Source organism: Leptinotarsa decemlineata, unplaced genomic scaffold (genome assembly GCF_025532065.1).
Source record: "Leptinotarsa decemlineata unplaced genomic scaffold, Ldec_3_MD MMD2_tig00004307_RagTag_RagTag, whole genome shotgun sequence".
NCBI lineage: Eukaryota > Metazoa > Arthropoda > Insecta > Coleoptera > Chrysomelidae > Leptinotarsa > Leptinotarsa decemlineata.
Genome location: NW_027412606.1, coordinates 18,643,277 through 18,670,715, shown reverse-complemented (window position 1 = coordinate 18,670,715; position 27,439 = coordinate 18,643,277). Strand labels below are relative to the sequence as shown.

Here is a 27,439-nt window from a genome sequence, read left to right as displayed (position 1 = left end):
TGCATCCAATGAAAAAATAATTTTCCATTTAGCAAAAAGTGATAGGTACATACATTTATTTCGTTAAAAAATATTTGTTTGGACACCTTCTAATGTACAAAATTGAAACAAGATATCTTTCGTATATTTTTATCAGTCGTCAAATGGATTTCGCTTTGAAAAAATGACCATTTTTCGAAAGAAATGCTCATTTAAGAAAAACTATTGAACTTAGCCATAGGGAATACTTGATGAAATTTGTAGAGGTTTCGTTGGCGCTTCTTATGGATCAATAATATACAGGGTGTTCTATTTAATATAAGGAAGATTTTGCAAATTTTCATTTACAATATTTGGCAAGCGGTTTTTCATACCCTGTATATCACAGGTCGATTTCAGATATATCGTTTGAGAGAGTTACCAATGTAGAATATTCGACCAAAAAAAAATTTCAACTGGACTTGGCACCACTTTATAATTTCAAATATTCTGAGTGACGAATATTGGAAAAAAAAACCTGTCATGCTAGATATCTCGAAAACCGTCAATATTTTCGAAGTGCAGATATACATAAAGTTCATTTTATTTTCTATGAAGAAACCGAAAAAGCGATAAAAAATATAGGTTGCCATTTAAAAAGACACAGTTGGGATCCGCCCAGAAAAAATCGAACACCCTGTGTGACCGCCAATATTTTTATTTTGTCGAGCTCGAGCAATAAGGTAATATTATAGAAAATTGGATTCCTATCTGCTTCCTATATAGAGATATGGAACACCGCGCCACTGTTGCAGGACCCTGTATATATATATATATATATATATATATATATATATATATATATATATATATATATATATATATATATATACAAAACTTGGGAATTTTTTTGGGTGAACAGCAGAACGGAAGTGTACTCTTATAACACAAGTTATTCCAATATTTCGATAAAATTTATTATCATCTTCAGGGAAAAGCTACAAATGTTTTATGGTGATAATACAATATGAAAAAGTTTTTATTTATTTTAATAATGATATAAATATTCTTTTTTAACAACTTACTGTTAGTGAGGTTGGCCCTGTCGAAAAGAATGTTATATCTAAACAATTGAAACATGTCAATACAATAAAATAGTCATCAAGTTAAAAGAGGTAGACACCTCACTGGATACAAAGAAGAATAATGAATTAAAACTTTCAATAAAAATCGTTATTTGTTTTAAAATTATGGGAATACCGGTAAACGCCATGTGCATTCAGAAACAAGAGAGAGAGGCACAAGACAGTTGACATTTTGACAATGACAGTTGTCATGTCATTATATTATAAAGGTGTGTTAGTTTGTAAATGATAACAATCTGGAACACAAAGGGAACTGATTATGGAACAAGTGTGATCAGAGACATCTGCTGTTCTGTAAGTAAATAAATGAGAGAAAATCCACAAAATCAAATATATTAATTGATTAACAAAATCCTCAGTGGTCTTGAGGAATGGAATGAAGAAAATATTTAATCAAAATAAAACCCTGCCTTAGGGAGGTTGGAAGTTTTGTTGAAACAATATCAAATATTATGAATTTATATTGGAGAAGAGAACCCAGAATTATTGTTCATTTGGAAATTATGTAAATTTTTATCAATGTCTAATAAGAAGGCATAGATTCCATTGAGATGATCAATGTCAGACCTTTTATTAAGGCAGTTATCTGATTGTAATATGAAAGACATTTCCAAAAACAATCTTTTAGATGTATTCCTTTCAGTTGATGAAATTTTTGCTGAATTAAAGTTCATGTTATGACCTTCTTTGTAAACATGATTGCTGAGAGCACATCTCTCAGGATGTAATCTACTGTCACTCTTATGTGACGAGATTCTGTCTTTTAGTAATCTTGACGTTTGACCAATATATTCACTACTACAATTTAGACAAGGAATGGAATAAATTAGATTAGACTGAAGGTTGATAGGAGTTTTATCTTTAAGTTTAGAAAATAGTTTATTAATGGTGAAAATGGTTCTAAAGGCTATTTTTACATTTAAATCTTTGAAAATTCTGCATAGCTTTGGTGTCATATCGCTTATGTATGGTAAAGAGGAGAATAATATAGGAACTGGAGGTGGATCAGTCCCAATTGTGACATTGTCAGACACTAAAGGATTTTCATCCAACTGGTTATTATTATTGACCAGACCATATTATTATTGACCAAAATTTTATCAACTGAAAGAAATACATCTAAAAGATTGTTTTTGGAAATGTCTTTCATATTACAATCAGATAACTGCCTTAATAAAAGGTCTGACATTGATCATCTCAGTGGAATCTATGCCTTCTTATTAGACATTGATAAAAATTTACATAATTTCCAAATGAACAATAATTCTGGGTTCTCTTCTCCAATATAAATTCATAATATTTGATATTGTTTCAACAAAACTTCCAACCTCCCTAAGGCAGGGTTTTATTTTGATTAAATATTTTCTTCATTCCATTCCTCAAGACCACTGAGGATTTTGTTAATTAATTAATATATTTGATTTTGTGGATTTTCTCTCATTTATTTACTTACAGAACAGCAGATGTCTCTGATCACACTTGTTCCATAATCAGTTCCCTTTGTGTTCCAGATTGTTATCATTTACAAACTAACACACCTTTATAATATAATGACATGACAACTGTCATTGTCAAAATGTCAACTGTCTTGTGCCTCTCTCTCTTGTTTCTGAATGCACATGGCGTTTACCGGTATTCCCATAATTTTAAAACAAATAACGATTTTTATTAAAAGTTTTAATTCATTATTCTTCTTTGTATCCAGTGAGGTGTCTACCTCTTTTAACTTGATGACTATTTTATTGTATTGACATGTTTCAATTGTTTAGATATAACATTCTTTTCGACACGGCCAACCTCACTAACAGTAAGTTGTTAAAAAAAAAAATTATATCATTATTAAAATAAAAAAAAACTTTTTCATATTGTATTATCACCATAAAATATTTGTAGCTTTTCCCTGAAGATGATAATAAATTTTATCGAAATATTGGAATAACTTGTGTTATAAGAGTACACTTCCGTTCTGCTGTTCACCCAAAGAAATTCTCAAGTTTTGTTCTTAACTAGTCAGCAAAGACTGTCCTTCAACTATATATATATATATATATATATATATATATATATATATATATATATATATAAATACGAAGGTTATCGAGTGTCTTGATATAGATAAAGGAGTTTTTTAATCGGACATAGCACTCAAGGAAGTGGCAAACCATAGACACGTGTTTCGGGCTTTTGGCCCATCATCAGTATGGTGCAGCCAAGTGTAAGGATGGGCAACACTTGGTTACCAGAAGAAATAAATACAAATGTACGGAGCCACCAGCAGGAGCCAGCCGCACATTTGTGGTTTCACTTAATAGATCTTGTGTTTACAAGAAAACTATCAAAATCGCCACGGAGACAGCTATAGCTACCTGCGTGACATCCGGGTCCAGGAAATAATATAAATACGAAGGTTATCGAGTGTCTTGATATAGATAAAGGAGTTTTTTAATCGGACATAGCACTCAAGGAAGTGGCAAACCATAGACACGTGTTTCGGGCTTTTGGCCCATCATCAGTATGGTGCAGCCAAGTGTAAGGATGGGCAACACTTGGTTACCAGAAGAAATAAACACAAATGCACGGAGCCACCAGCAGGAGCCAGCCGCACATTTGTGGTTTCACTTAATAGATCTTGTGTTTACAAGAAAACTATCAAAATGTGCGGCTGGCTCCTGCTGGTGGCTCCGTGCATTTGTATTTATTTCTTCTGGTAACCAAGTGTTGCCCATCCTTACACTTGGCTGCACCATACTGATGATGGGCCAAAAGCCCGAAACACGTGTCTATAGTTTGCCACTTCCTTGAGTGCTATGTCCGATTAAAAAACTCCTTTATCTATATATATATATATATATATATATATATATATATATATATATATATATATATATATATATATATATATATATATATATATATAAATATATATATATATATATATATATATATATATATATATAATATATATATATATATATATATATTTATATATATATATATATATATATATATATATATATATATATATATATATATATAAATATATATATATATATATATATATATTTATATATATATATATATATATATATATATATATATATATATATATATATATAAATATATATATATATATTTATATATATATATAAATATATATATATATATATTTATATATATATATATATATATTTATATATATATATAAATATATATATATATTTATATATATATATATATATATATATATATATATATATATATATATATATATATATGTAAGTTATTTTCCTTTCACAGATGGCCAAAGAATTTTGAAGGGTTTTGACAAATAGAGCTTTTGCTTTCAATTCAAAATCAATAAGATTCAGCCCTCCCCGTTTATAAGGTAGAAAAAGTTGGTCCCTGCTAACTCTATATAAATGACCACTCCATATGTAATTACCTGTTAGAAGTTTTATTTTCTGTATGTGATACTAAGAAACTGGTGAAACTTGTGCCAAATACCACGCTTTAGAGAGCACAAACATATTTACAAATTGAATTTTTTTATCAAGTCTGAATTCCGTGTGTAATTGGTTCCCAATAGTACGTGCATATCGTGAATAATTGAGTCCCAATTTTTCCGTATCATCTCATTGAAGTCTGCACATACTCTCATTCCTGAAATTTTAACATTTTCTTCAACAGAAAAAATTTGTGAAAAGTTATGTTTGAAGTTTCCTAGAGGTAAGATTACAGATTTTTCATAGTTAACATTTGCATTAGATGCCTCACAATATATTTCAATCAAGTTGTTCAGAACGTGGATATTCTATGGATTCGTGAAAGAAATTGTGACATCGTCTGCATAAGCCGAAGCTATCTTTATCCCTTTTGGAGTTTTTATGCCCTGCAGGGAAACATTACATAGTCTCAAAGAAGGTTCCATTGAAATACTGAATAAAATCATCGACAGGGGACAGCCCTGCCTTATTGAGCTCTTTATATCGAATCTTTTAGACAGAAAGCCATTTATCATCATTGAGGAATTTGCAGTGCTATAAATGTTTTTCAATGCCTGTATTACTTTATTACTGAATCCCATAATATGCATAGTTTGCCAAAGATATGAATGATTAACCCTATCAAAAGCCTGGGAAAAATCAATACTCATAATACCTCCTTCAGTTTTTTGTTCAGTTTCCCAATCTAAAATAGTATCCCTGATCAAAAGGTGGTTGTTGAAAATGGACTTTTCTGTTCCACAGTTCTGCTCGTCTCCTAAAATTTTTGGCAACACATTGTTTATTCTTTTCGCTAGAATTTTCGTCAGTTATTTGTAGTCCGTATTCAATAAAGCTATAGGCCTCCAATCATTGATCATCAATGGATTTTTCATCTTTGGAATGAGAGTAATGATAGCCTCAGAAAATTCTCTAGGGGGCAAAACTGCACAAGTGAAGATCAAATTGAGAAATTTTGTTAATTCATCTCCTATATCATTGAAAAAACAAATGTAAAATTCATAGGGAATTCCATTGATACCGGGTGTTTTCTTTTTTGACGCTGAATTCAAGAATTTCCACACTTCATCTTTATCGATTTCCTTGTATAATTGCGTATTATCTAGAATCGACAATTTCTTGACAATATGAGATAGCATAGATCGTACAGCCTGTTCCCTGACCTCGAAAGATTGAAATTTTTGTCTGTAGTGTTCAGATGCATGAAGTAAAATATCTTCAGAAGTCTTTAAAATTCCTTGGTTTTCAGTTTTAATTTTTGAGATTACTGAGGCGCTATTTTTCCTTTCCTTCATCAGGTTATATAAGGAGTAATGATCATTGAGTTGGTCTTTATTTTTGTTCATGAATATTTTGTCCAAAGCTTTTTGTTTCAATTCTATCATGATATTTTTTATTTCACGTATTTCATTCCCAACCTGTTCGCCTTTGAGAAGTTTTTCATTCAATTCAATTGATGCCCTGTTATAAAATTCAACAGTACTTTTATGCTCTCTTGCATTAGTTATTTCAATATTTTTGAAAAAAGATTTTACTTTCTTTTTGAATACATGAAACCACCATCTGATAAATTTTTTATTATAACAGAAATTTTGTTTTAATCTTATTATTCCTTGTTTAAAATCGCTTATAATTTCTTCATTGGACCAAAAAATTTTTCAATTTCCAATAGCCCCATCCATGATTTATAATTTCAGGCCTATTATTTATTTTAAGGTAAAATAGATACACCGAATGATCTGAAAATGCGACTGGTTTAATTTCTTCATAAAGTAAATCTTTGTATTCTTTGGATATATATGCCCTGTCTATACGCGTAGCACAATTGTCTCTAATGTATGTGAATTCTTTTTTATTTTTATATAGAATATTCCATGTATCAACTAAATCTATACTCGAAATCATTGAATCAACCCAAGTATCAGTATTTACGTGCTTTGCTTCAACCACTCGATGTAATGGGATATTATGAATATAGTAATAGTGAAACTAACTTTCTGATCATATTTGATGATGTAGCATCTTGTGATCAAAATATCATTGAAGATTATTTTTGTTTCGGACGACATTAACATACAGATTGTTTATATTTGTCAAACATATTCTGCTATACCGGAACAACTCATTCGCGACAATGCTAATTTGTTAATCATATTTCCACAAGACATCACTAATTTGAAACATAATATGATGATCATGCAAATATTGATGTGAACTTTCAAAATTTTGAAGATGTGGCATCTTCGTGTTTTGAATTTACTTTTTTGCTGTTGATAAAGATTGTGATTTATCTTCGGGTAGGTATAGAAAAGGGTTCGATACATACATTTATGTATAAAGATGAAATTTTGAAATATAATCAAAAATGGATCCTCGATTAGCAAAACAACTGGTACGATCCAGACATGCACTAAGAAAAAAGCATAAAATTATAAATAATAACACAGTGTAATCACAAATTCGATTGGAAAAATCATATCAACCCATTACTCAACCTTTGAAACAATTGGTTTCCACATTAGGTGAGACGGCGGCACCAAAACCCATCGAACCGGAGACATTGGAAAAGTTGGAAGAAATTGAGACAACAAAAACATCAGAATCATAAAGTCAATCAACATTTTTATCACCCACTGCTAAACAGGTAACTCCAACGGTAATATCGAGTTTTTTGGGAAAAGAAGAAACATATGAAACACGCAATGAAGAGGAGAAAATACCGGATAGAATAAGAGAAGATCAATTTATTGATGATATTGATACCGATAAAAATCTTGATGATCCTGCTTATCATAATTTTAAGAGTTTCCAACGAAGTTATTATGATGAAGATATGGGTAAACCTCTGATGGATATTGGAAAATTTAGAGAGAATCCACTATTCATAATCGATTGTTCCCATCAACCGAATGCAACAAAATCATCAACAAGATTGAGTTTGAGACCAGAAAGACCAAGTTTCCAGACAACACTGAAGTATATGCATTGATTTTGCACGATACAGTTTTAACATACAAAGCATTGGATTGTTCAGTTCACAGCAGATATTGACACTCTTTGAATTATTGATACTATTTCATTTTTCCACCCTATCATGTACTATTTTATAATCTTTTTTTTCAATTTGTAACTGACTTATAATATGTATTGTATTTTTTCTTAATTCTTCTTCATATTTATGTCATATTCATTGTTATGTAATCATTTTTAATTCTATATAATGGGATTTGAATGAATAAAAGATGAAAATAATAAGAAGTGTCTTATTTGACATTATTTATGATTTACAGGAACATATTGATTATATAAAATAACTTTTTTCTCATAATCATTATTTTCGCGCCCATCTTCATCTTTTCTCGATTTCCATCATTCAATTCAAAGTGATGAATAATCCATTTTGGCAAGTATGGTTGGAAACTATACAGGAATCTTCTCAGGTTCAGTTCAATCATAACCTCACAAAGTTGACACGATTCCAATTCATTATCCAAAAATTTGTTACAAACTTCTGCACCACTCCTATAGTTCTCAGCATCACAAAGACACAATTCAATATGTTTTTCAATATGTTTCAATATGTTCTCCATATCATAAATGCTTGCATGTTCGGCTCCATCACCCAATACCTTCAATTTAGTCGACAAATGTTGAACCGTTGATTTGAGATCTACAACATCGATCCAATCTTGACTTGCATACAGCATCCACATCTTTGAATGGTGGAACTGAAATCGAATAGGAAACAATAAGCAACCTCCAACTTGTTTCCATGATATAATACTCACATTCCTATTTCATTTGTAGTTATAAAGTGAGTGTATTCAACTGAATTAGTAATTATGATGCACTGTTCGCAACCTTTGGTGTAGTAATGTATATTACTGGAGTTTTTTTCCCAAAATCAAATCGTTATTTCTAACACCTCGACACGTGTTTCGATCACCCAGTGATCATCTTCAAAGAGGAAGATTAAAACAGTTTTAATCTTCCTCTTTGAAGATGATCACTTGGTGATCGACACATGTGTCGAGGTGTTGAGAATAACGATTCGGTGTAGGGAAGAAACCCCAGTTATATTGAGTTAGTAATGTTTATATTTCCATATAATCATCATCTAAATCATCTAATATATGAATAATAATAAAACAAAAAAAATTCACTATGAATAATGACTATTATTATTCGATCATATTGAATTTGACTAGAGATCGCGTTTTCATGCCAGCAAAACTTTGTGGGCTCTGACCTGAATACACCATCGTATATTTACCACCCGATGAGTTGTTATAGTTATATCATCATCACTGAATTGCAACGGTTTTGGTAGTCATGTTCCAAATAATTTATCATTGCTTACATCTTCCAAGGTTAATGAAATTGATTTATCTAACCTTGTAGAATGAGTTGACATATTCTTAATTATATACACTTCATCAATTATATAGCAATGATTATAAGGCCTTCTGCTCTAGTATTTCAACCTCCTGTACAATCAAATCATTGATTTTATGTAAGTCTACTTCTGAAACGGACATGATGAAAATATGTATAAAAATATAAACAATTCCCAACAGAAAAATACACTCACCGTCTTCCTTCTATTACGAACTGAATAACTACCAATTGCTAACTGCTGTAGGCATTTTTTTATGTTAAACAGCGCGAGTCACCTCCACCATAAATCCGTGCTACATTTCAAAAGGTACACATTGCTAGTTGTTACCCACTAGAGATGTCTGACGTCACAGCCAAGCGCACCTCTCAGCTGGACGCGTTAACAGAAGTCGATAGCGAAGGTAGAGCGATGCGTTACGTCATAGCCATCGCCGCATCAAGAGAGGTAAGGACACACCGATGAATACGCATTACTCACCCACACGCCGTGGAGTGAACATCTCGTTCTCCTACCGTTGAACGGTTGCTGCTGTGACGTCACACCATCATCTTAGTGGGCTCACACCGATGGAACATTCATTACTTAGAGGATCTTTGAAGTATGCAGACGTTTGATTGTACACAGACACGCACATGATAGACCCTGTACCGTGCATTCTCACACACACAAACCAACCAAATGTAATTATGTTATTATGTCACACACACAAAATCTCATACGAAAAAAACTCTGAATGATCCATGCACCAAACACTTCAAGATCACATCGCCTTGATTTTACCAAAAAAAAAGCAATCAGTACGTCATAGTGGTGGGGGAAGGCCCAGAAACGGCTGTAATCTACTACTCACCCTGGGTACGCTTGCTGGTTCAAAGTGGTTTTCTACGCTGGACTTGAAGAGCGGTTACCGGCAAGTCAAAGTCCATCCTGGAGACAAAGAAAAAACCGCATTTTCTGCTGGAAATAATTTGTACCACTTCAAATTCCTTTCATTCGAATTGTGTAATGCTCCAGCCACTTTTGAAAGATTGATGGATCTGGTCATAAGGGGTCTCACTTGAAAAACCTGCCTTTATCTGGATAACGTTATCGTAACGTGGAAAACTTTCGACCAACCACATCAAGAACCTTGGAGAGGTTTTTACAAGAATAAGAAATGCTAGGCTGAAGTTGAACCCGAAGAAGTGCTCGATATTCCAAAAGCAAGTAAATTTCCTTGGCCATGTAATCTCGCTTGGCCATGTAATCTCGGGGGAGAATATTAAAGACCGACCCAGTTAAGATTGGTATTGTGAAGAGTTGGCCTACACCAAAAGATAAACACGAAGTCCAAAACTTTCATGGATTATGTACGTACTACAAAAAATTTGTAAAAGACTTTGGACGGATTGCCGGTTGACTGAAAACAACACTCAGTTCGATTTGAGCCTTGAATGTCAGCAGTCAGTCATTCAAAGACCTGAAAAGAAGGCTAACAACAGCACCCATTCTGATATAACCAAGAGAAATAGGGAACTTCATTCTTGACTGCGACGCATCCCGTTTCGGAATTAGATCTGTACTATGTCAGAAGCAAGATGGCGAAGAAAAGGTCATAAGCTAGGAGCTTCTAGCTCCTTTCTGAAGTAAACGTCTGGTTAAACGTCAGTTTACTGTAAGAACTGACAAGAGCTCGCTCCAATGGATCATGAACTTCAAACAGCCAGAGAATTAAGTTGCAGGATGGCTAGAGAGACTTCAGCAGTACGACTTCCAAGTAGTAAACCGAAGCGGGCGAATGCATAGCAACGCGGATACGTTATCCAGAAGACCATGTATGAAACAGCATTGCAAGCACTGTCAACATCTAGAAAATAAAGAGGATATAGTTCGAGAGGATTTGCAGTGCACGGAGCACATACGTGGCACAACCATCAGATTGGATACAGAATAAACAGATCAATGGACCACAGAAGAGATGAGAAAGAGCCAAAAGAACAATGATCTGAAGTTGGTTCGGAGTTCGACCTAATTGGCAGCAAGACTCCAATTATGGTGCAGTTGTTAAAGCTTACTGGGCTCAGTGGGACTCACTGTGTCTACGCGATGGCCTATTGTATCGCAAGTGGAAAAACCCATAGGAGACAACGGTGGCGCACCAACTGGTCTTACCAAAATCATTCATCAAAGATGTTCTGGAACAACTCCATAGTAACCGAGCAGAAGGACACTTGGGTATCCGGAGGACTCTGGCGCGAATTCGAGAGATATACTACGGGGCCAGTTGTCGTCGTGACGTGGAAGAATGGTGCAAACGATTGTGACCTTTATGCTTCGAGAAAGGGACCCACAACAATAAGTCGAAGAAAATGGAACAATATTTGTCAAGAACCCCCTTTGAGAGAGTCGCAGTGAATATACTTGGACCTTTTCCTGTGACCGAGAGCGGCAACAAATACCTAATGGTGGCGATGGACTATTTCTTCAAATGGCCTGAGATTGTCCCTATTCTAAACCAAAAGGTTAGTACAGTAGCAGAGTCATTTTTCAACAACGTGGTTGCCAGACATTGAGTAACTTTGGATCTATATTCCGATCTGTGACGAAATTTTGAGTCAGAACTGTGGCAGGGATTGATGCAAGTATTAGGAACCAAGAAGAACCGAACGACCCCACTTCACCCACAGTCAGACGGAATGGTAGAACGGCATAACAAAACGATCAACCAGTACCTGTCGATGTTTGTTTCGGAAAACCATAAAGATTGCGACAAGCTGGAACCGATATTCCTCCTGGCATACAGGAGCGCAGTCCATGTGGCGACAGGATTTCCCTATCCATGCTAATAACTGGTCGGCTAACTGGACGGCTAATAGGCCGTCAGACCTACTGTTTGGGTTGCCACCAAATGGTGACACTTGGAGAACGCACACGAAATTCGTCGAAGAAACCAGGGAGCGACTAGACAAAATCCTTGAATTAGCGATACAGCGTCTGCAAATTGCCAGCGACCGGATGAAGGCTCAATTAGACGAGTAGTCGACGAATGTGAAGTATAAACAAGGATATCCGGTGTAGTTATTCCAACCGCAGGGTTGAAATATTCACACCGGAAAAAGTATGTCCGAAATTACAGAGAAAATGGAAAGTATGTGGTAACCAAGAAGATTAATGACTTGGTCTATCGTATCCAGTTAACACAAGCAGCAAACCACTGGTAGTCCACGTCGAAAGACTGGCCCCATATAAAGTCAACGATCCCCTAAGGTGGCTAAACTGGAATCAAGTGGATGAGTTACCCGGGACAGATTTGGCTAAGCCAGCGATACCGCTACTAAGCCAGGATACCGATTAGCGTTTATTCTCACTGCTTTTTTTGAATTCTTTCTTGCTTCGCCATAAATACATATCATATCCAACTTTTCTGCATTTGAAAATTGAACCATTTTTCAATTTTATGAAAAACCAACACAAAACTGAATACACTTTCGTCAAATCTGACAGGTCTTCTGACAGATCGATAAATACATTATTGCATTTATTTTGACTTATTCATGGCCCTCTTTATATACGCCATAAAATTGCCTTTTTTCATCAGTATTCAAGGAAAACTACAAGTGTGCTATATTGTTGAATTCAGCATTTAGTGCAAAATATAAAAACCAATTGAAAATACTGGGTTACCATTTAAAAAAATTGGCGTCGGCATCGCGAAGCCTTAACGGATGACGCCTAGTGCGTAAAAAAGAGGACCCTTTGTAATCAAAATTATCTGCTTCCAGGAAATATGGATATTCTTGTTCATTTTTCAGATATTTGCCCGCGGAGTTTTATATGGGACACCCTGTACGTTCCACGATTCAGTGAAGAAGCCATCTTCAAGAGGAAGATTATCTTCCACTTGAAGATGATCACTTGGTGATCGAAACACGTGTCGAGGAGTTAAAAATAACGATTTGGTGTTGAGAAAAAACTCCAGTAATATTCAATATTCATGGAAATGAAACAGATATCATTAATATGAGCGATACACAATGAGAATGTATTTATATGAAATTCCATTACATGGAACGCTATCATCTCAAATGACGTACTTTGTGTTAAACAAAAAACATAAGCACTGTTCAGATAAATGTATAAGGCTAAGCACCCGTTTCTTTCATGGAATTACGACTTTGTAATTGTTACCGATAAGGATATAGTCACGATGACAGAACATATATAGATTCTTCCGATTAAATTATTCAATCCAAGCCATGGTGAATGTATGAAATACGAACTGAATAGGACACGTTATTTTCTTGTGATGAATTACACGTTCATATGAAATGAGTGTTTCGTCTTGTGATTTTATCCAAATCGTTTCTGAGAAGGTCATACAACCAGTGTCTTGTCTCGAACCTCAGAAGTACACCATTGAATACGATTGTGTTTCTTCTATATATTATGTTATGTAACGTTCATATAAATAATATCTGTTTCTTTGCATAACGAATGTGTGTAGTACTAAGTGAATAGAAATCAGTTATTTTCATGTAATTCAATGTTTATATTAAAGTAGTTTTCTCAATAAAATGTATTCTTTCAGTTGGTATGTGAAAGAAATTTCTGTATATGATCTACATATCTATTTGAAAAGTTTTCATTTTAGTAATTCACTTCACCTTTTTACTGAAAATTGATTTTTTATATACCTACCTTAAAAGTGACTCTCGAGATCGCCATTCTCTATTTCGAATAATAGTCTTCATGCATCCCGCTGCTAACAATAACATTATCAAACAAGTCAGTGTTTGCCGATGATTGTGGACTCTATGCCAGAGTAGTTGTACTCCATACACAACCAGGAGTATGAAACCGAGGCTAAAAAAAAATATTTTTTTAAAAAATTGTTACAGTAAGTAATAACAATACATACAAATCAAGATTGGGAGTTTATTGTGTATCGTATATCGAAGATAAACTGATAATTGATTGGTGGTGAACTGAATTTTTAATAGTCTCTTTCAAGTCGAATTTCTGAAAATGCATCCCACATTTTTGCGTCTACTGAAAAATGAAGGGCATATGCATCCAGATACATTTTATCATTGTCATATGAGTATAACATTTATTTTATAAATCTAATATCAACATATTTTCCAATTTCATATTCACATTCTGAATATGAATGAATATTTTCACAAAAAATTCACCAATGACCACGATCATTTAGCCAACTATAACTTAATTGGCAATGAGAAGTTTAACGCCAGTTGAAATTATCTAATATATTATGTTTTGTGTAGTGAATGAATCAAAACTATATTAGCTGTCAATAAACAGAAAATACCATGCTCTTCAGGCTGCTTTCTCATCCACATCTAATTTTCATAACGAAAACCAGTTTCATCCTATTATAACCTCAATATTTCACTTGCAGTATTTATGAACCACTTCATTTTTTATTTTCTTTTTTCATTTCTTTATTTTTATTTTAATCAATTGTTCTATTTTTTACTTGTATTTTATTTCACTATCATTTCATTTCAGGTTCATTTTGGTTAATATAATTGTTATTTTCAGCTATTCATTTTCAATTCTTCTCTTTTTTTTTATTTGTTTCAGGGATGTCAAATCATTTTATATAGTAGTCAATGGAATTCCGAACTAGTGAAATTCATCATGAAACATTGTCAATCACTTTCATACATATATCAAGGGACCTGAACAAACTGGTTCAGGACACAAGATTGTTGTTATGGATGTCAAAAATAAGCCTCATGGGCTTATTGCATTTCACTCCGGAGTCTTGTAAGAAATTGACAAGTCAGAGGGCTCCCAAGAAAGGAAAAAATATTCTGTTAGCAATTAATGCTACACGCTATAGCGAAACTACAAATCAAATACAAGTATGGAACCCACATATTCAGTCACTTCGATTAACTTGTCAAACAGGACTCAATGAAATCTGTATCTCACACATCATGGGGAGCAGACTTCCCAACACTCATGACAATGTACAGAACATTAATTCATTCCAAACTGGACTATGGTAGCATAGTATATAATTCAGCTCAAAAGAGCACACTGAAACAACTCGACATAATTCACAACGCAGCTTTACGAATCGCTCTTGGAGCATTATGTACTAGCCCAATCGATAGCCTGAATTGCGAATCCGGAGAACCGTCACTGGCTGATCGTCGGAAATATTTAACATTGTCATATGTCAGTAAAATATCAGCACATCATTCAATCACAGAAAGCGGATAAGTCTTTCTTTCTACGAACAAGTGAACAGAATCTTTGGAGAACTGAATTTAACCCTACCTGAAACAATTAATCCTACCGAAATTATTACCCCTCCTCCATGGACAATACACATCCCATCTACTATCCTGGATTTGAGCCATCTGAAGAAATCCGAAAATCATCCATTATTATTGAAAAAACTTTTTTTAGAAACAATCAAAAAATTTGAAAATTTTCAGTGCATATACACTGACGCTTCCCATTCTGAAAGTGGCGTAGGTGATGCATATACAACCATTGAGTCTTTCGCTAAATTCCAACTACCACCCTTTATCACCATATTTACTGCCGAGCTCATAGCAATTTGCGAAGCCTTACGTCACTTGAACACAAAACCAACATCAAATTGGATAATCGTCTCAGACTCTTTAAGCGCTATTCAGTCACTTTCACAATTATACCCAACTCACCCATCCCTAATTCAAATAAAGTCCGAATTACAAATTTCTCAGAAGAAAAACTCTAATGTTCAGTTCCTCTGATGCCCATCTCATATCGGAATAGAAGGCAACGAGAAAGCAGACAGATTAGCAAGAGAAGCAGCAAGCGGTGTTGGATCTACATATCAAATAACCAAAAGTATTTACCAGGACATCAAACCAGCACTGAAAAAGAACCTCACATTTCACTGGCAACAAAAATGGGATACATCCAACTCCAAACTTTTCAGAGTCAAACCATTCGTTTTACCATGGAAAATAACACCTAAGAAACGGCGCACACAAACTATATTATCTCGCTTACGTGTTGGACACACATTTCTCACGCACAGTTATCTACTCTCAGGAGAACAAGTTCCAATGTGTTATATATGTGGTACTGAAATGACTGTAGAACATATTTTAACCGAGTGCCCACTTTACGCAAATGAGAGACGTTGCCATAATCTAGGAGATGACTTGAAAACTATATTAAGTGATAAATTGGACAATAGTCAACTATTAAATTTCCTTAGTGACATAAATGTAATGAATAAAATTCAAATGACATTATAATATTGTAATAATGATACAGATTTGTAATTGACATTCAGCTAATAACCCTCTCTGGTTGAAGCTAAATAAATATGAAACAAAAAAAAATACAAGTAAAAAAATGATATATTAAACACATAATAATAATATTCAGTGTGATATTCAGTTACAATTGATGATTGTATGCAACTAGAATAAATTATTTCATACTTTGAGCAAGCTAAAATGCTAGGATGGATTCAAAATATCATTTTGCTTATTGTATTTTTCCAATCGAACTCGAGCATTTTCAAGATTTGACTCACACAAATCAACAATTCAAGTTGAATAGAAGTTTTTGAAATTGGTTATGGGTTCTTGGGAAAAACATCACTGATGGTAGTAGAGAAAATATTTCTACTATTCGTAAAGGACGCTTTGAAGAAGAAGCAAAAGCCCTATACACCATTATTGAGGACATACTATATTACTGAATAATTCATTACCGACATCGGTTCCCAGACTAAATGGTATTATAATATTCTTTTCAGTATGAATTTTGAAATTTTCAATTCAACTTCCAACTTATCTAACTCAAGTCTGATAATTGCTCAGCCAACTTGAACATTTGTTATAAAAAGCTGCAAAACGAATATTTTCCTGGGTTTTTCGTGATATGAATGGACCGAAATACTTGTAGTACTCCACATATTCCAAATTTTGAGAGTTGAATCAATATATATTGTATTCAGTTTATTTTTTGTCGTCATACAACGGACCCGTTGTGTCTTTACGAGGGTGGCTGAAAATACAGTTAAACCATTTCGAAAATTTCTTGTATTTTTATGGGGTCGCATCGATTTCTAGAATCATTAGCCGCTTGGAGTCAAAATTCTGATGACTGATGCATTGAATGGAAAGTTGAAAAAAATATACACAGTATATAAACGATAGGTGGGTGTATGATGCTTTCCTATTAGAGATACAAAAAATGTTTCGGGAAAAAGTTGTAGATATTGATGAACGCTATATTTAAATAATAATTACTGATATACAGGTAAATGGATACTCCAGATATCTTGACTAGATTGAATTTCTTGGGCAAAGTGCTTCTCGAAATTATATGTTTGTTTGGGTTGATACCGAGTGCTTCAGAAAATATAGTGAAATTTATTTAAAAAAGAGGGCTCATTCAATACCAAATACCTCCTACTCAATTGAATAGAATGTGGATATTTGTTCACCAAATATCTTTGGGGATAGCGTATTTTCATTTGTCTCCATGAGTTTACAGAACGGCGTTTTTTCTATACAGGCGTTAATAAAAATCAGAATCACTTTCTCTTTCGTTTTTCCAAATTGCATACTCTATATATAGAACTATCTACATTTCAGGATAGTCCATACTATGGGATTTCAGAAATTGTATGTATAGACTACTATATTTCCATCGGAAATGTTTCTAAATCTCCGTATTGTTTCATTGGCTATTCAAACGAACCAAACTTGGTGGAATTTTGATCCAATAATTTGAACATAGTTCGATGTGGTTGTCGTCTTTCTATCGTACTTGTAATAAATTTGTATCATATCTCTTTTTTCTCCATTCGTGAAAACCATTTGTCGGCAAAAATTCTATGTGAAATTGAAAATGAAATTCAATTACATCAAAGTCAAAGCCTATTATGATGAGAATTATTTTTTTTCAATATCTCCAATTTTTCGAGGAAAACTGATAGCGTATGATACATCATTGGAAAGGTAAAATCTGGTTCTATTCAAAACAGAAAGAATTCAATGTAGCGCTCTTGAGAAAAATAAAGTTCATGATGGTGGCCGGAAGGCGAAACGTCGAATATCAAATTTGAAAACACAATTATGTAGCAGAAAAAAAGTTGCAATTTGAAAGTGCAATTTATTTTCGAATACTTCGAAAAGTAGAGCCAGAAAAAAAACCTTCTCTGAAATTTCTGTTTTTCTGGATATTTCCGGGTATAGGTACCATATATAAATATAAATATATATACATATATATATATATATATATATATATATATATATATATATATATATATATTTATATATACGGATTCTCTCAGTCAAAAAAAAAATCAAAACTACTGGGAAGCTTCTTCAGGGCAGTAGGGCAAGGTTTTACTTTCATTCTCAACAACACCTCCCAACTTGTTTTTTTTTCTCAAGACTAATGAGGATGTTGTTCAATTAATTAACTTATTTGATTTTTGGGTTTTCCCAATAGAACAGCAGTTGTCTCTGATCACACTTGCACCAGAATAGTCTCTTTTGTTTCATGGTTTATCATCTACAAACTAACACACCTTTTCAAACAGAATTACACGATAGCTGACATTGTCAATTGTTTTGTGTCTCTCTCTTTGTTCTACAACCTCATGGCTTTTACCGGTAATCCACAATTTTGAAACAATTAACGATTTTTAGAAAATTTTAATGTAATATTTTTCTTTGTATCCTGTAAGGAGTCAACCTCTTTCAAATAATGACTTGTTTATTTGTATTAACATGTTTCATTTATTTAAATATAATATTCTTTTCGACACGGCCAACCTCACTAACAGTAGGTTGTGACCTTCCATAATAATAAATTTTTCATATTGTATTACCATCATACAAATTTTGTACCTTTTCCCTGAAGATGATATTAATATATATATATATATATATATATATATATATATATAACAACAAGAAACATATGGATTCGTTATCCGATGTCATTTCAGGTTAGCTTTCCAAATATCTGCTACAGCAGTTGTCGGTGCATTGGTCAAACCACCAACACTGACATAAAAAACTTGGCAAGTTGATTTGGGTGTCACACCAATAGTTAGTTTCACTTATGTTTCGCTTACGTTTACGCAGCTATTTTTATCAAGTACTTTCTTGGTTTTTGTCATTTTGTATATATATATATATATATATATATATATATATATATATATATATATATATATATATAACAACAAGAAACATATGGATTCGTTATCCGATGTCATTTCAGGTTAGCTTTCCAAATATCTGCTACAGCAGTTGTCGGTTGATTGGTCAAACCACCAACACTGACATAAAAAACTTGGCAAGTTGATTTGGGTGTCACACCAATAGTTAGTTTCACTTATGTTTCGCTTACGTTTACGCAGCTATTTTTATCAAGTACTTTCTTGGTTTTTCTCATTTTGTCTTCAATCGAGGACCGCCTGCCCGGAACTGACGATATATATATATATATATATATATATATATATATATATATATATATATATATATATATATATATATATATATATATATATATATATATATATGTATATATACTTTCTTGTATAAACTGTATGAATTGCTAAGATTATCAATGTCAGTTTTCTCATTCATACAATCAGAAGACTTATTAATTTCAACCATTTCAAGAAAAAGGCGTTTGGAAATATTTTTTTCTGTATGTAGTACAGCCTTCCCTCATGCAAAAATATTTCTGCTTGAGGGAAGGCTGTACTAATTTTTCTATTCTTTTTTTCAAATATAGTGTTAAATTGATTTTAACTGATATTTTATGAAAAGAATAGTAATTGATATAATCCTGAATCAGTAGGTTTCACATATCAATCAGTAATCAAGGGATTATCAATTTTATGGATAACTCTTGTACCAAGAAAAATACGGGTCTGATTATTTTCTATTTCGATAGCGAATTGCAATTTTTCATCATATCTATTGACAAAATCAAGAATTTCATGAGATTTGTCAAAAGATATTGCACAAATGACATCGTCAACGTATTTCTTTAAAAAAGTAATTTCAAAACTCAGTTCAGGAAGTATATTTACAAAAAGATCGTCCATTATGTATTGAGAATTAGTAGCTCCCCTTGGTGTACCAAGAATTTGTTTATAGTATTCACCTTCGAAAGAGAAATAACTTGAGTTGTAGGTAAACTCAATTATTTCAATAAATATTTTTCGGGTTATTGAACATTTTTTATTTCTATCATTCCATCTTTCAATAATACTTTTCTCCACTAGATGCATAGATATATTGCTAAAAAGTGAAATCACATCGAAGCTGATCAGAATATAACCTAGAGGTAATGATTTTTCATTTATAAAATTGGAAAAATCTAAAGAATCTTCAACATAGAATTCATTCTCATAATTATAGGCATCAGTGAGAATTTTAGTGACCGTTTGGGCAATTTTGCTATTTGAAGCATCAATGGAAGAAATAATGGGTCTCAATTTCATATCAGGTTTATGTACTTTATGAAGTCCATAATATTTGGGTGATATAGAATTATGAATCATATACCTACATTTATGCTTCATCTTCTGATATCATTTTAGATTTTTTTAAATCTGTAATGATTTTTTTTTGCCTTTTGTTGTATTGTTGAAACAGGATACCTATTAGGTTCAACATAAGAATCACTATCATTCATAATCTCAAGAGATTTGTCAATATAATCAGTTTTTCATAATCGCTGTCACGTTGCCTTTATCAGATCTTTCAAGTATCAATTCTGAATGATTCTTCAAAAAATGTTTTGTCTTTTCAAAAAGGGAATTAAAATTAATTTTTATTAGTAAAATCATAAATATAATAATGAAAATTTTATCAATCAACTCTCTCTTTATAGTCAAAAATCATCAAGTCATCATGCCCATTGAAAAATGACATTTATGTGACGGTATGACAAATGTCATATTTGTCAAATCCAAGAAATCATACATATTTAATTTTTTTTATGAATGAATGAATGAATGGAAAATGTGCTGAAAAATGAGAATTGAACAATTGAAATTGAATTAAAAAAAAAGATTTCAAGCCAAGTTACTTCACCAGGTTTCGATTGTTATAGTATCCACAATCAAAACGTCGTGAAGTAACTCGGCTTGAAATCATTTAATTTTTTATTTCATTGCAAGTATTCAATTTTTGAATTTCGCCTGATTTTCATTTTATTATATTTTTTTAGGGTTATTTTTTGCTCAATATAATTGTTATTCTCAGGATCTATATTTCAATTCTCATTTTTGATTGTTCTTTCAGAGATTTCAAATCATATTATGTCATATTAGACAATATAAGTCCAAACTAATGGAATTCAGTAATGTTTATCTATCCACCAAAAACTTTGCATAAACAAGTTTCATAGTATTCCATACTACTTCATAATTTTCAATGAACACTTCAAAATCTCTCCTGAATACGTATTTGAAAATAATGAATGAATCAAAGTTAATTGGAGGAAGTCGATATATTCTGGATATAACCGGCGCAGTTTTATTCTAGTACTATTTGTCAATTTATTCTTACCTAGGAATATACAAAACTCTTTCAGCAACCACAAATCCCACAGTAACGAATAAATTGGTTGCTGGAAGAAATGGAAGAACCATAAGAAGCAGTCCTAGGATAACTGGTGAATGTCTCTGATTCTGAAACAAATGAGAATAATTTCAAAATAATAACTAGGTGATGGGTGTAACTTACGTAACTTTCACTAAGTAAAACCAGGAGAACTAATTGAATGATGTTCATCAAAACTATTACTGAATATTGAATTCAATTTTTTCAAACGCGAAGAATAATTTTTAGCAATTTCTATTAGGCGTTACAAGTTCATAAAAGTGTGAAATGATCAGATTTTTTGAAGTTATCATTTCACAGAAATCGTTTATCTAAAAAGTGCAGATTTCTTGTGTAGTATGAGTAGGATATTTTCTTTCCTTCTGTATTATCTTTGGAATTCATCTAGAAGGATCAACAAAACAATACACTGAACTGAAAAATTTCATTTTTTTTTTAACTTGTAATGAACTATGAAGTTCAAAGTCGACATCCCTCATAATGTTGCTCACATGTATTGCACTTCGTCTCTGAACATACCCTGGAGCATCCACATTATATCCAGAAATCCTTATTTGAGACCACTGTGTTAACTTCAAATACTCAAGCAATTGTTTTCTTTGGCAGAATTAGGTAGGTAGGTCCAGAGTGAGTGCATCTATTCGACCTTTGACTGTGAGCTGTTAGGGTTGATTATGGCTCAAACCTATATAAATTTGTATGAATAAATCCAACGTATTGATGAAGTCGATTACTTTTTTTGATGAATGATTTTTCAGGTAAGCTGGCAAGAGTGGGATTTTGTTGAGAACCTGATCTGGTCCGTGGCGAGGAAGGCACAGAATATGTACTCCAATGATGGCAAGAATTTGGCCTAAGATGAAAAACAGAGGTTGCATCTTTCGATGCAACCAACTGATCTTCAGCCTTTCCCATTTCAGTAAATTTTCACATTTATTTTTTGAATCATTCTTGGAATAAAGACCAATTATTATTATTATTATTATTATTATTATTTTTTCACCGTAGTGTGCGCTGATCAGGCCCTATCCCCCGAAGCCCCGATACATTCGGGAGGGCGCGCCAGCATAATCAACCAATGACCACTCCCCACACCGTGGGGTAAGTGATCATTGGATTCGAGAATCATGTGCCCTGAGCAAACGCAGTGAGCCAAGAATGACAGCCTTCTGCATCTGTGCGGCTAAGATTTCTGCCTTAGTGCGGCAAGCCGGTATGATTTTTAGATTCGAGATTAGAGAAGACATCATTCCACCAAGGACTCCAACAATCAGAACGACCATCTTGACAGAGTGATCTGGATAGAGTCTGCGGAGTTCGAAGAGAAAATCTCGATATTTTATCCGTTTTTCCTTCTCTTTTCTGACGATATTCGTCTCGCCAGGAGCTGAAAACTCAACGACAAATATCGTTTTGGTCTGGTGGTCGAGAAGGACTACATCAGGCTTATTAGCTTGTATGAGCCTGAGGGTGGGGAACGAATAGTTCCAATAAATTCGGCACTTCTCGTTCCCCACAACGGATTCAATATCCCCCGATGCGTAGGGCAACACCGGTGTCTCGTCAATACCGTAAGAGTGCCGTAGATGGTAATATAGCACTCTAAGGGCCGCATTATGTCGATGGATATAGGCCGAGACCGCATATGCTGGACATGTTGATAGCAAGTGCATTAGGGTCTCGGGCGCCTCGCGGCAGGCCCTGCACCTTGTGTCAGGAACCTCTATACCCATCACGCGACTGCGGTAGACTAAGGTGTTGAAGACACCATCCTGGCAAGCCATGATGAACCCCTCAGTTTCCGACTTCAGCCCACTCGACTTGAGAAAAGCGAACGTCAGGCGCTTTGATAAGCCAAGGTCTTCAATATTATTGAAGAAGACCCCATGCTTTGGCTTATCCCTGTGTCTCCGCAGAAGTAAGGTGATCTCTGCGGCTTTTATCTGAGCTTTTTGCTGAACGGGTTCCAACTCGGTGACAGAGTTGCAGTCACCTCGTTCAGAGTCGAAAACTATACCGAGTTCATCAGCTGCTCGAGCAGCTGCCCTAAGGAGAAATGCTCCAATTCCTGCTCTCTCATGGTCACGGACCATGCAGAGAAGGGGATCCGAACTTCTGACGACTTTACAGGCTGTATCCAGTACCATTCTGTCATGTAGACACTCCAAACTCAAAAATCCACGACCTCCCTGTTGTCGGGGGAAGTATAACCGTGGAACGGACGATTTGGGATGCAAACTCCTATGGAGATGCATTATTATTATCATTATCATTATTATTATTATTATTATTATTATTAATTTCCGTATGGTGAATAATCCACAGATGTTTGATTCAAAACGTAGAATTTATTGACAAAGTAAATGAAAAAATCACGATGATATGTTTTCAGTATACGATATACTGAAAACATATGATATATTTGGATTACTTAGAGTGGGAAGGTTTCGGATCCATCAAAAAAAGACCACTTCCGGTCATCCGATTCCGATGATTTTGAAATCAATGGATTCGTTTAGAGGTCGAAAAACATTATTGAATCATTTCAAGAAGCCGAAAGATCCTCGTAACCTATTTTCGCTATACTAGTCGCAACAGGTCGATGTGGGTACTCATTTCAAATGATTTCATTTGTAGACTATGAAAAATATAATATGGAGCACCTAATGTGAAACAGCATAGGGAGAATTGCAAAAAAAATCATTGAAAAACTTCGGATCGTCACGTACAGCATGTCAAATAGTAGGAGAAGAATTGCAGAATTCATCGACAAAGAAAAAACAAATATGGTGCAACATTTCAGAAGGGCACTGAGCTACATCTTCGTTAATGATAGTTGAGCCTCAACGTGCAGCACATCAAATGAAAGAAAAAGAAATGCAGTATGTCAGAAGAACACTAAGCCACATTCATCCATATATATATATATATATATATATATATATATATGATGTGTTGTTTTTCCGGGTGTTCATCCGTTGTGTACTATTCGATAGTCGACGTTTCGCCATCATCTCATAATGTTTATGCCATCTGAGATGGCATTATCAAGACGAGTTACTGCTTCGCTTCGAGAGGTGTAACTGATGTTAGGTTCTTCTTGTGGTGTTTTTATATGGTTTCGCTTGCGTAAGTTGTATGGATTTGTTACCTGTTTTTCCACCTGAGGGTTATTGATGGCTTTTGGCGGTTCTCCTACCTGTTCTTCTACCTGAGGGTTGTTAATGGCTTCTGGCGATCCTCCTACCTGCGATGGTTCATTATCAATTTGTGGTTGTCTTTGGTGGTTGTTTTTAATTATTGTTTTCCAAATCCTTGGTATGTTTAGTGAGTCATCCCTTTTGTTGATGAGGCCTTGCTTTTCGATTTCGATAGCTTCCCTGATTTGTCGAATTCTTGGGTTTTGCACCTGTGCTATCTGTTTTGTGGACTCAAAATTAATCTTGTGACCTGTTTGTAGATGGTGTTGAAAGAGGGAGATAAGAACAAAACAAATCTCCTCTGCCCTTTCAACACCATCTACAAACAGGTCACAAGATTAATTTTGAGTCCACAAAACAGATAGCACAGGTGCAAAACCCAAGAATTCGACAAATCAGGAAAGCTATCGAAATCGAAAAGCAAGGCCTCATCAACAAAATGGATGACTCACTAAACATCCCAAGGATTTGGAAAACAATAATTAAAAACAACCACCAAATTGATAATGAACCATCGCAGGTAGGAGAACCGCCAGAAGCCATTAACAACCCTCAGGTAGAAGAACAGGTAGGAGAACCGCCAAAAGGCATCAACAACCCTCACCACCATCGATCGTTTTGATTCTTACGTGCGCATCTGTCACACAATACAGATCCAGTCGATCTTCTAATGTGTCGGTGACGTTGAGCCATCGGATGCCGATCATTAAGGCACCATCATCTTCAGATGAATCAGCCACAATACCTTCATCACTCAGATCATCCTCGATGATATTCCCTTCAATAATCTCCTCGTGCTCCAAAACATTAGCTCCTTCGTCGACTTCAATATCTGCCTCGTCTCCTATAATTTCAACTTCCTCTTCTACAATTCCCTCTATGTTGGAAGCTATTCCATCCCCATTCGATGACTCATCATCCGTCCAATTATTCTCATCATCGAGTGATAACCTAGCTAATACAGCGGCGATTTTTTCGGAATTCATCTTGATGTGGTCTCATATACTGAGTGAGATTTAGGATCGGAACTCGACTTTCATATGATTCGGTTGTGGTCGTAGTAGCGCCCCCACACTTCTTCAACTTCTCGCTTTATACGATTGAGAGAGGGGGGGAGGTATGCCAGCCCAGTCGAATTCACGAGAGGAGCAGATCAGGAGACGAGAAATCCATGATAATCGTATATCGACATACACCCAGATAGGCCCTGGAATTACCTGCTGATTTCAACTCTATTTTGTCAATTCAATCCATTTCATTATATGTTGATATATAAAATGAATAAACCCATTGCTACAATATAACTTGTATGATTTTTGGTATTTCAAAACTATTTATTCAGCGAAGAATAATAGATTCCACAGTTTTAGAAAATTTATAATTTATAATTTATTACATTCACTTTATTTTTCATCAAGTACAATAATAATGCTATTACACTAATGAATTTTCATTGATCCATGAGTTGTGATGCCAGCCATTTAACATATAGACGACGTCCTTTTCGTTTCAAAACTCGCTCCACCAAATATATATTGGGATCATGGGTTTTATTCAATTCCAAACCATAGAAGGAACCTTTAACTGGCTGTCCATTCACATCTTTGAGCGCATACGTTATTGGATCTGTTCTATTTACTTTTACAACTTTGAAAAGCTAATTTTGAATTCTATTTCCTCACGTTTTTCATGCAGCTCCTTTGATCTTGCATGAACTGTCAATTTTGTGAATGGTTTTACGTCTGAAGGCTTCATGCCAATGGTAATTGGTAATTGACTGGTAATTTTAGGAAGAATATTCAACCAACTGTAATGGCCTTGGAGTGAAAATTTGTGTTGAATGTTGAGTAATGATTGATACGGTGCTCTCTCATTAGCGATGATTTTTTTTTAATAATTATACTCGGTACCGTGATCAGATTGTAAGTTCCTTGGGACATGCTTCGCATCTTTCAACACATTCGCCATAGCTGCAGTAACTGAATCAGCAGTTTTATTTCTCAATGGTCTTGACCATACATACTTCGAATAACAGTTGATTACTATGAGGATGTACCTATGACCGTTATTTTCTTTAGCATATGCTTGCATTTCCATCAGACTGTCACAAGTCATGAAATCCCTTCATGGGGAAAATTTCGACGCGCCGGCTTATGTATTTCCTTCACAACCTGCCATTTTGCATCACCCATATTACTGCTATATGGCTTCTTCAAAGTGATGGAGTTGAGGATTCAGTTCGCTACTGTTCACGTGCAGGTTTAACGACTGACTGTTCAACTTCAATAACTCGCTCGTAAAAGTATCGTAAAAGTATCAACCAACTCGGTTTTAACACCAATTTGCTTCTCCACATTAGTCAATCGATCAGTTGATGCTGAAGTGATGAGTGCATTTTTGTCAATGATGATTTGCAGTTCGGTATTTTTTGAATCAAAGTTTTTTTTGACGTATCGTAGCGCTGATGAAATGAATTCTTGGAAATAGTTCAGGGTTGATTCCTTGGCTTCTTTTATGTGATCGTCAACATATCTTTTAGTGACAGAGTCTTCACCGTCTACAGGTTCACCAATATTCTGCAACCGCTTATTCTGAATATCATAAT

At 34.1% G+C, this 27,439-nt stretch overlaps 1 protein-coding gene across 1 annotated transcript in view; it reads right to left on the bottom strand.

Annotated features, from left to right (window-relative positions):
• LOC111505504 (protein O-mannosyl-transferase TMTC1) overlaps positions 1–27,439 on the bottom strand; it is an 816,809-nt gene that overhangs the window by 100,860 nt on the left and 688,510 nt on the right. The window contains exons 9-10 of the mRNA XM_074179103.1: positions 21,581–21,702; positions 13,683–13,847 (exon numbers count right to left, since the gene is read on the bottom strand). Coding sequence (XP_074035204.1) covers positions 13,683–13,847; positions 21,581–21,702 — 287 coding nt within the window. The remainder of the gene's footprint in view (positions 1–13,682; positions 13,848–21,580; positions 21,703–27,439) is intronic.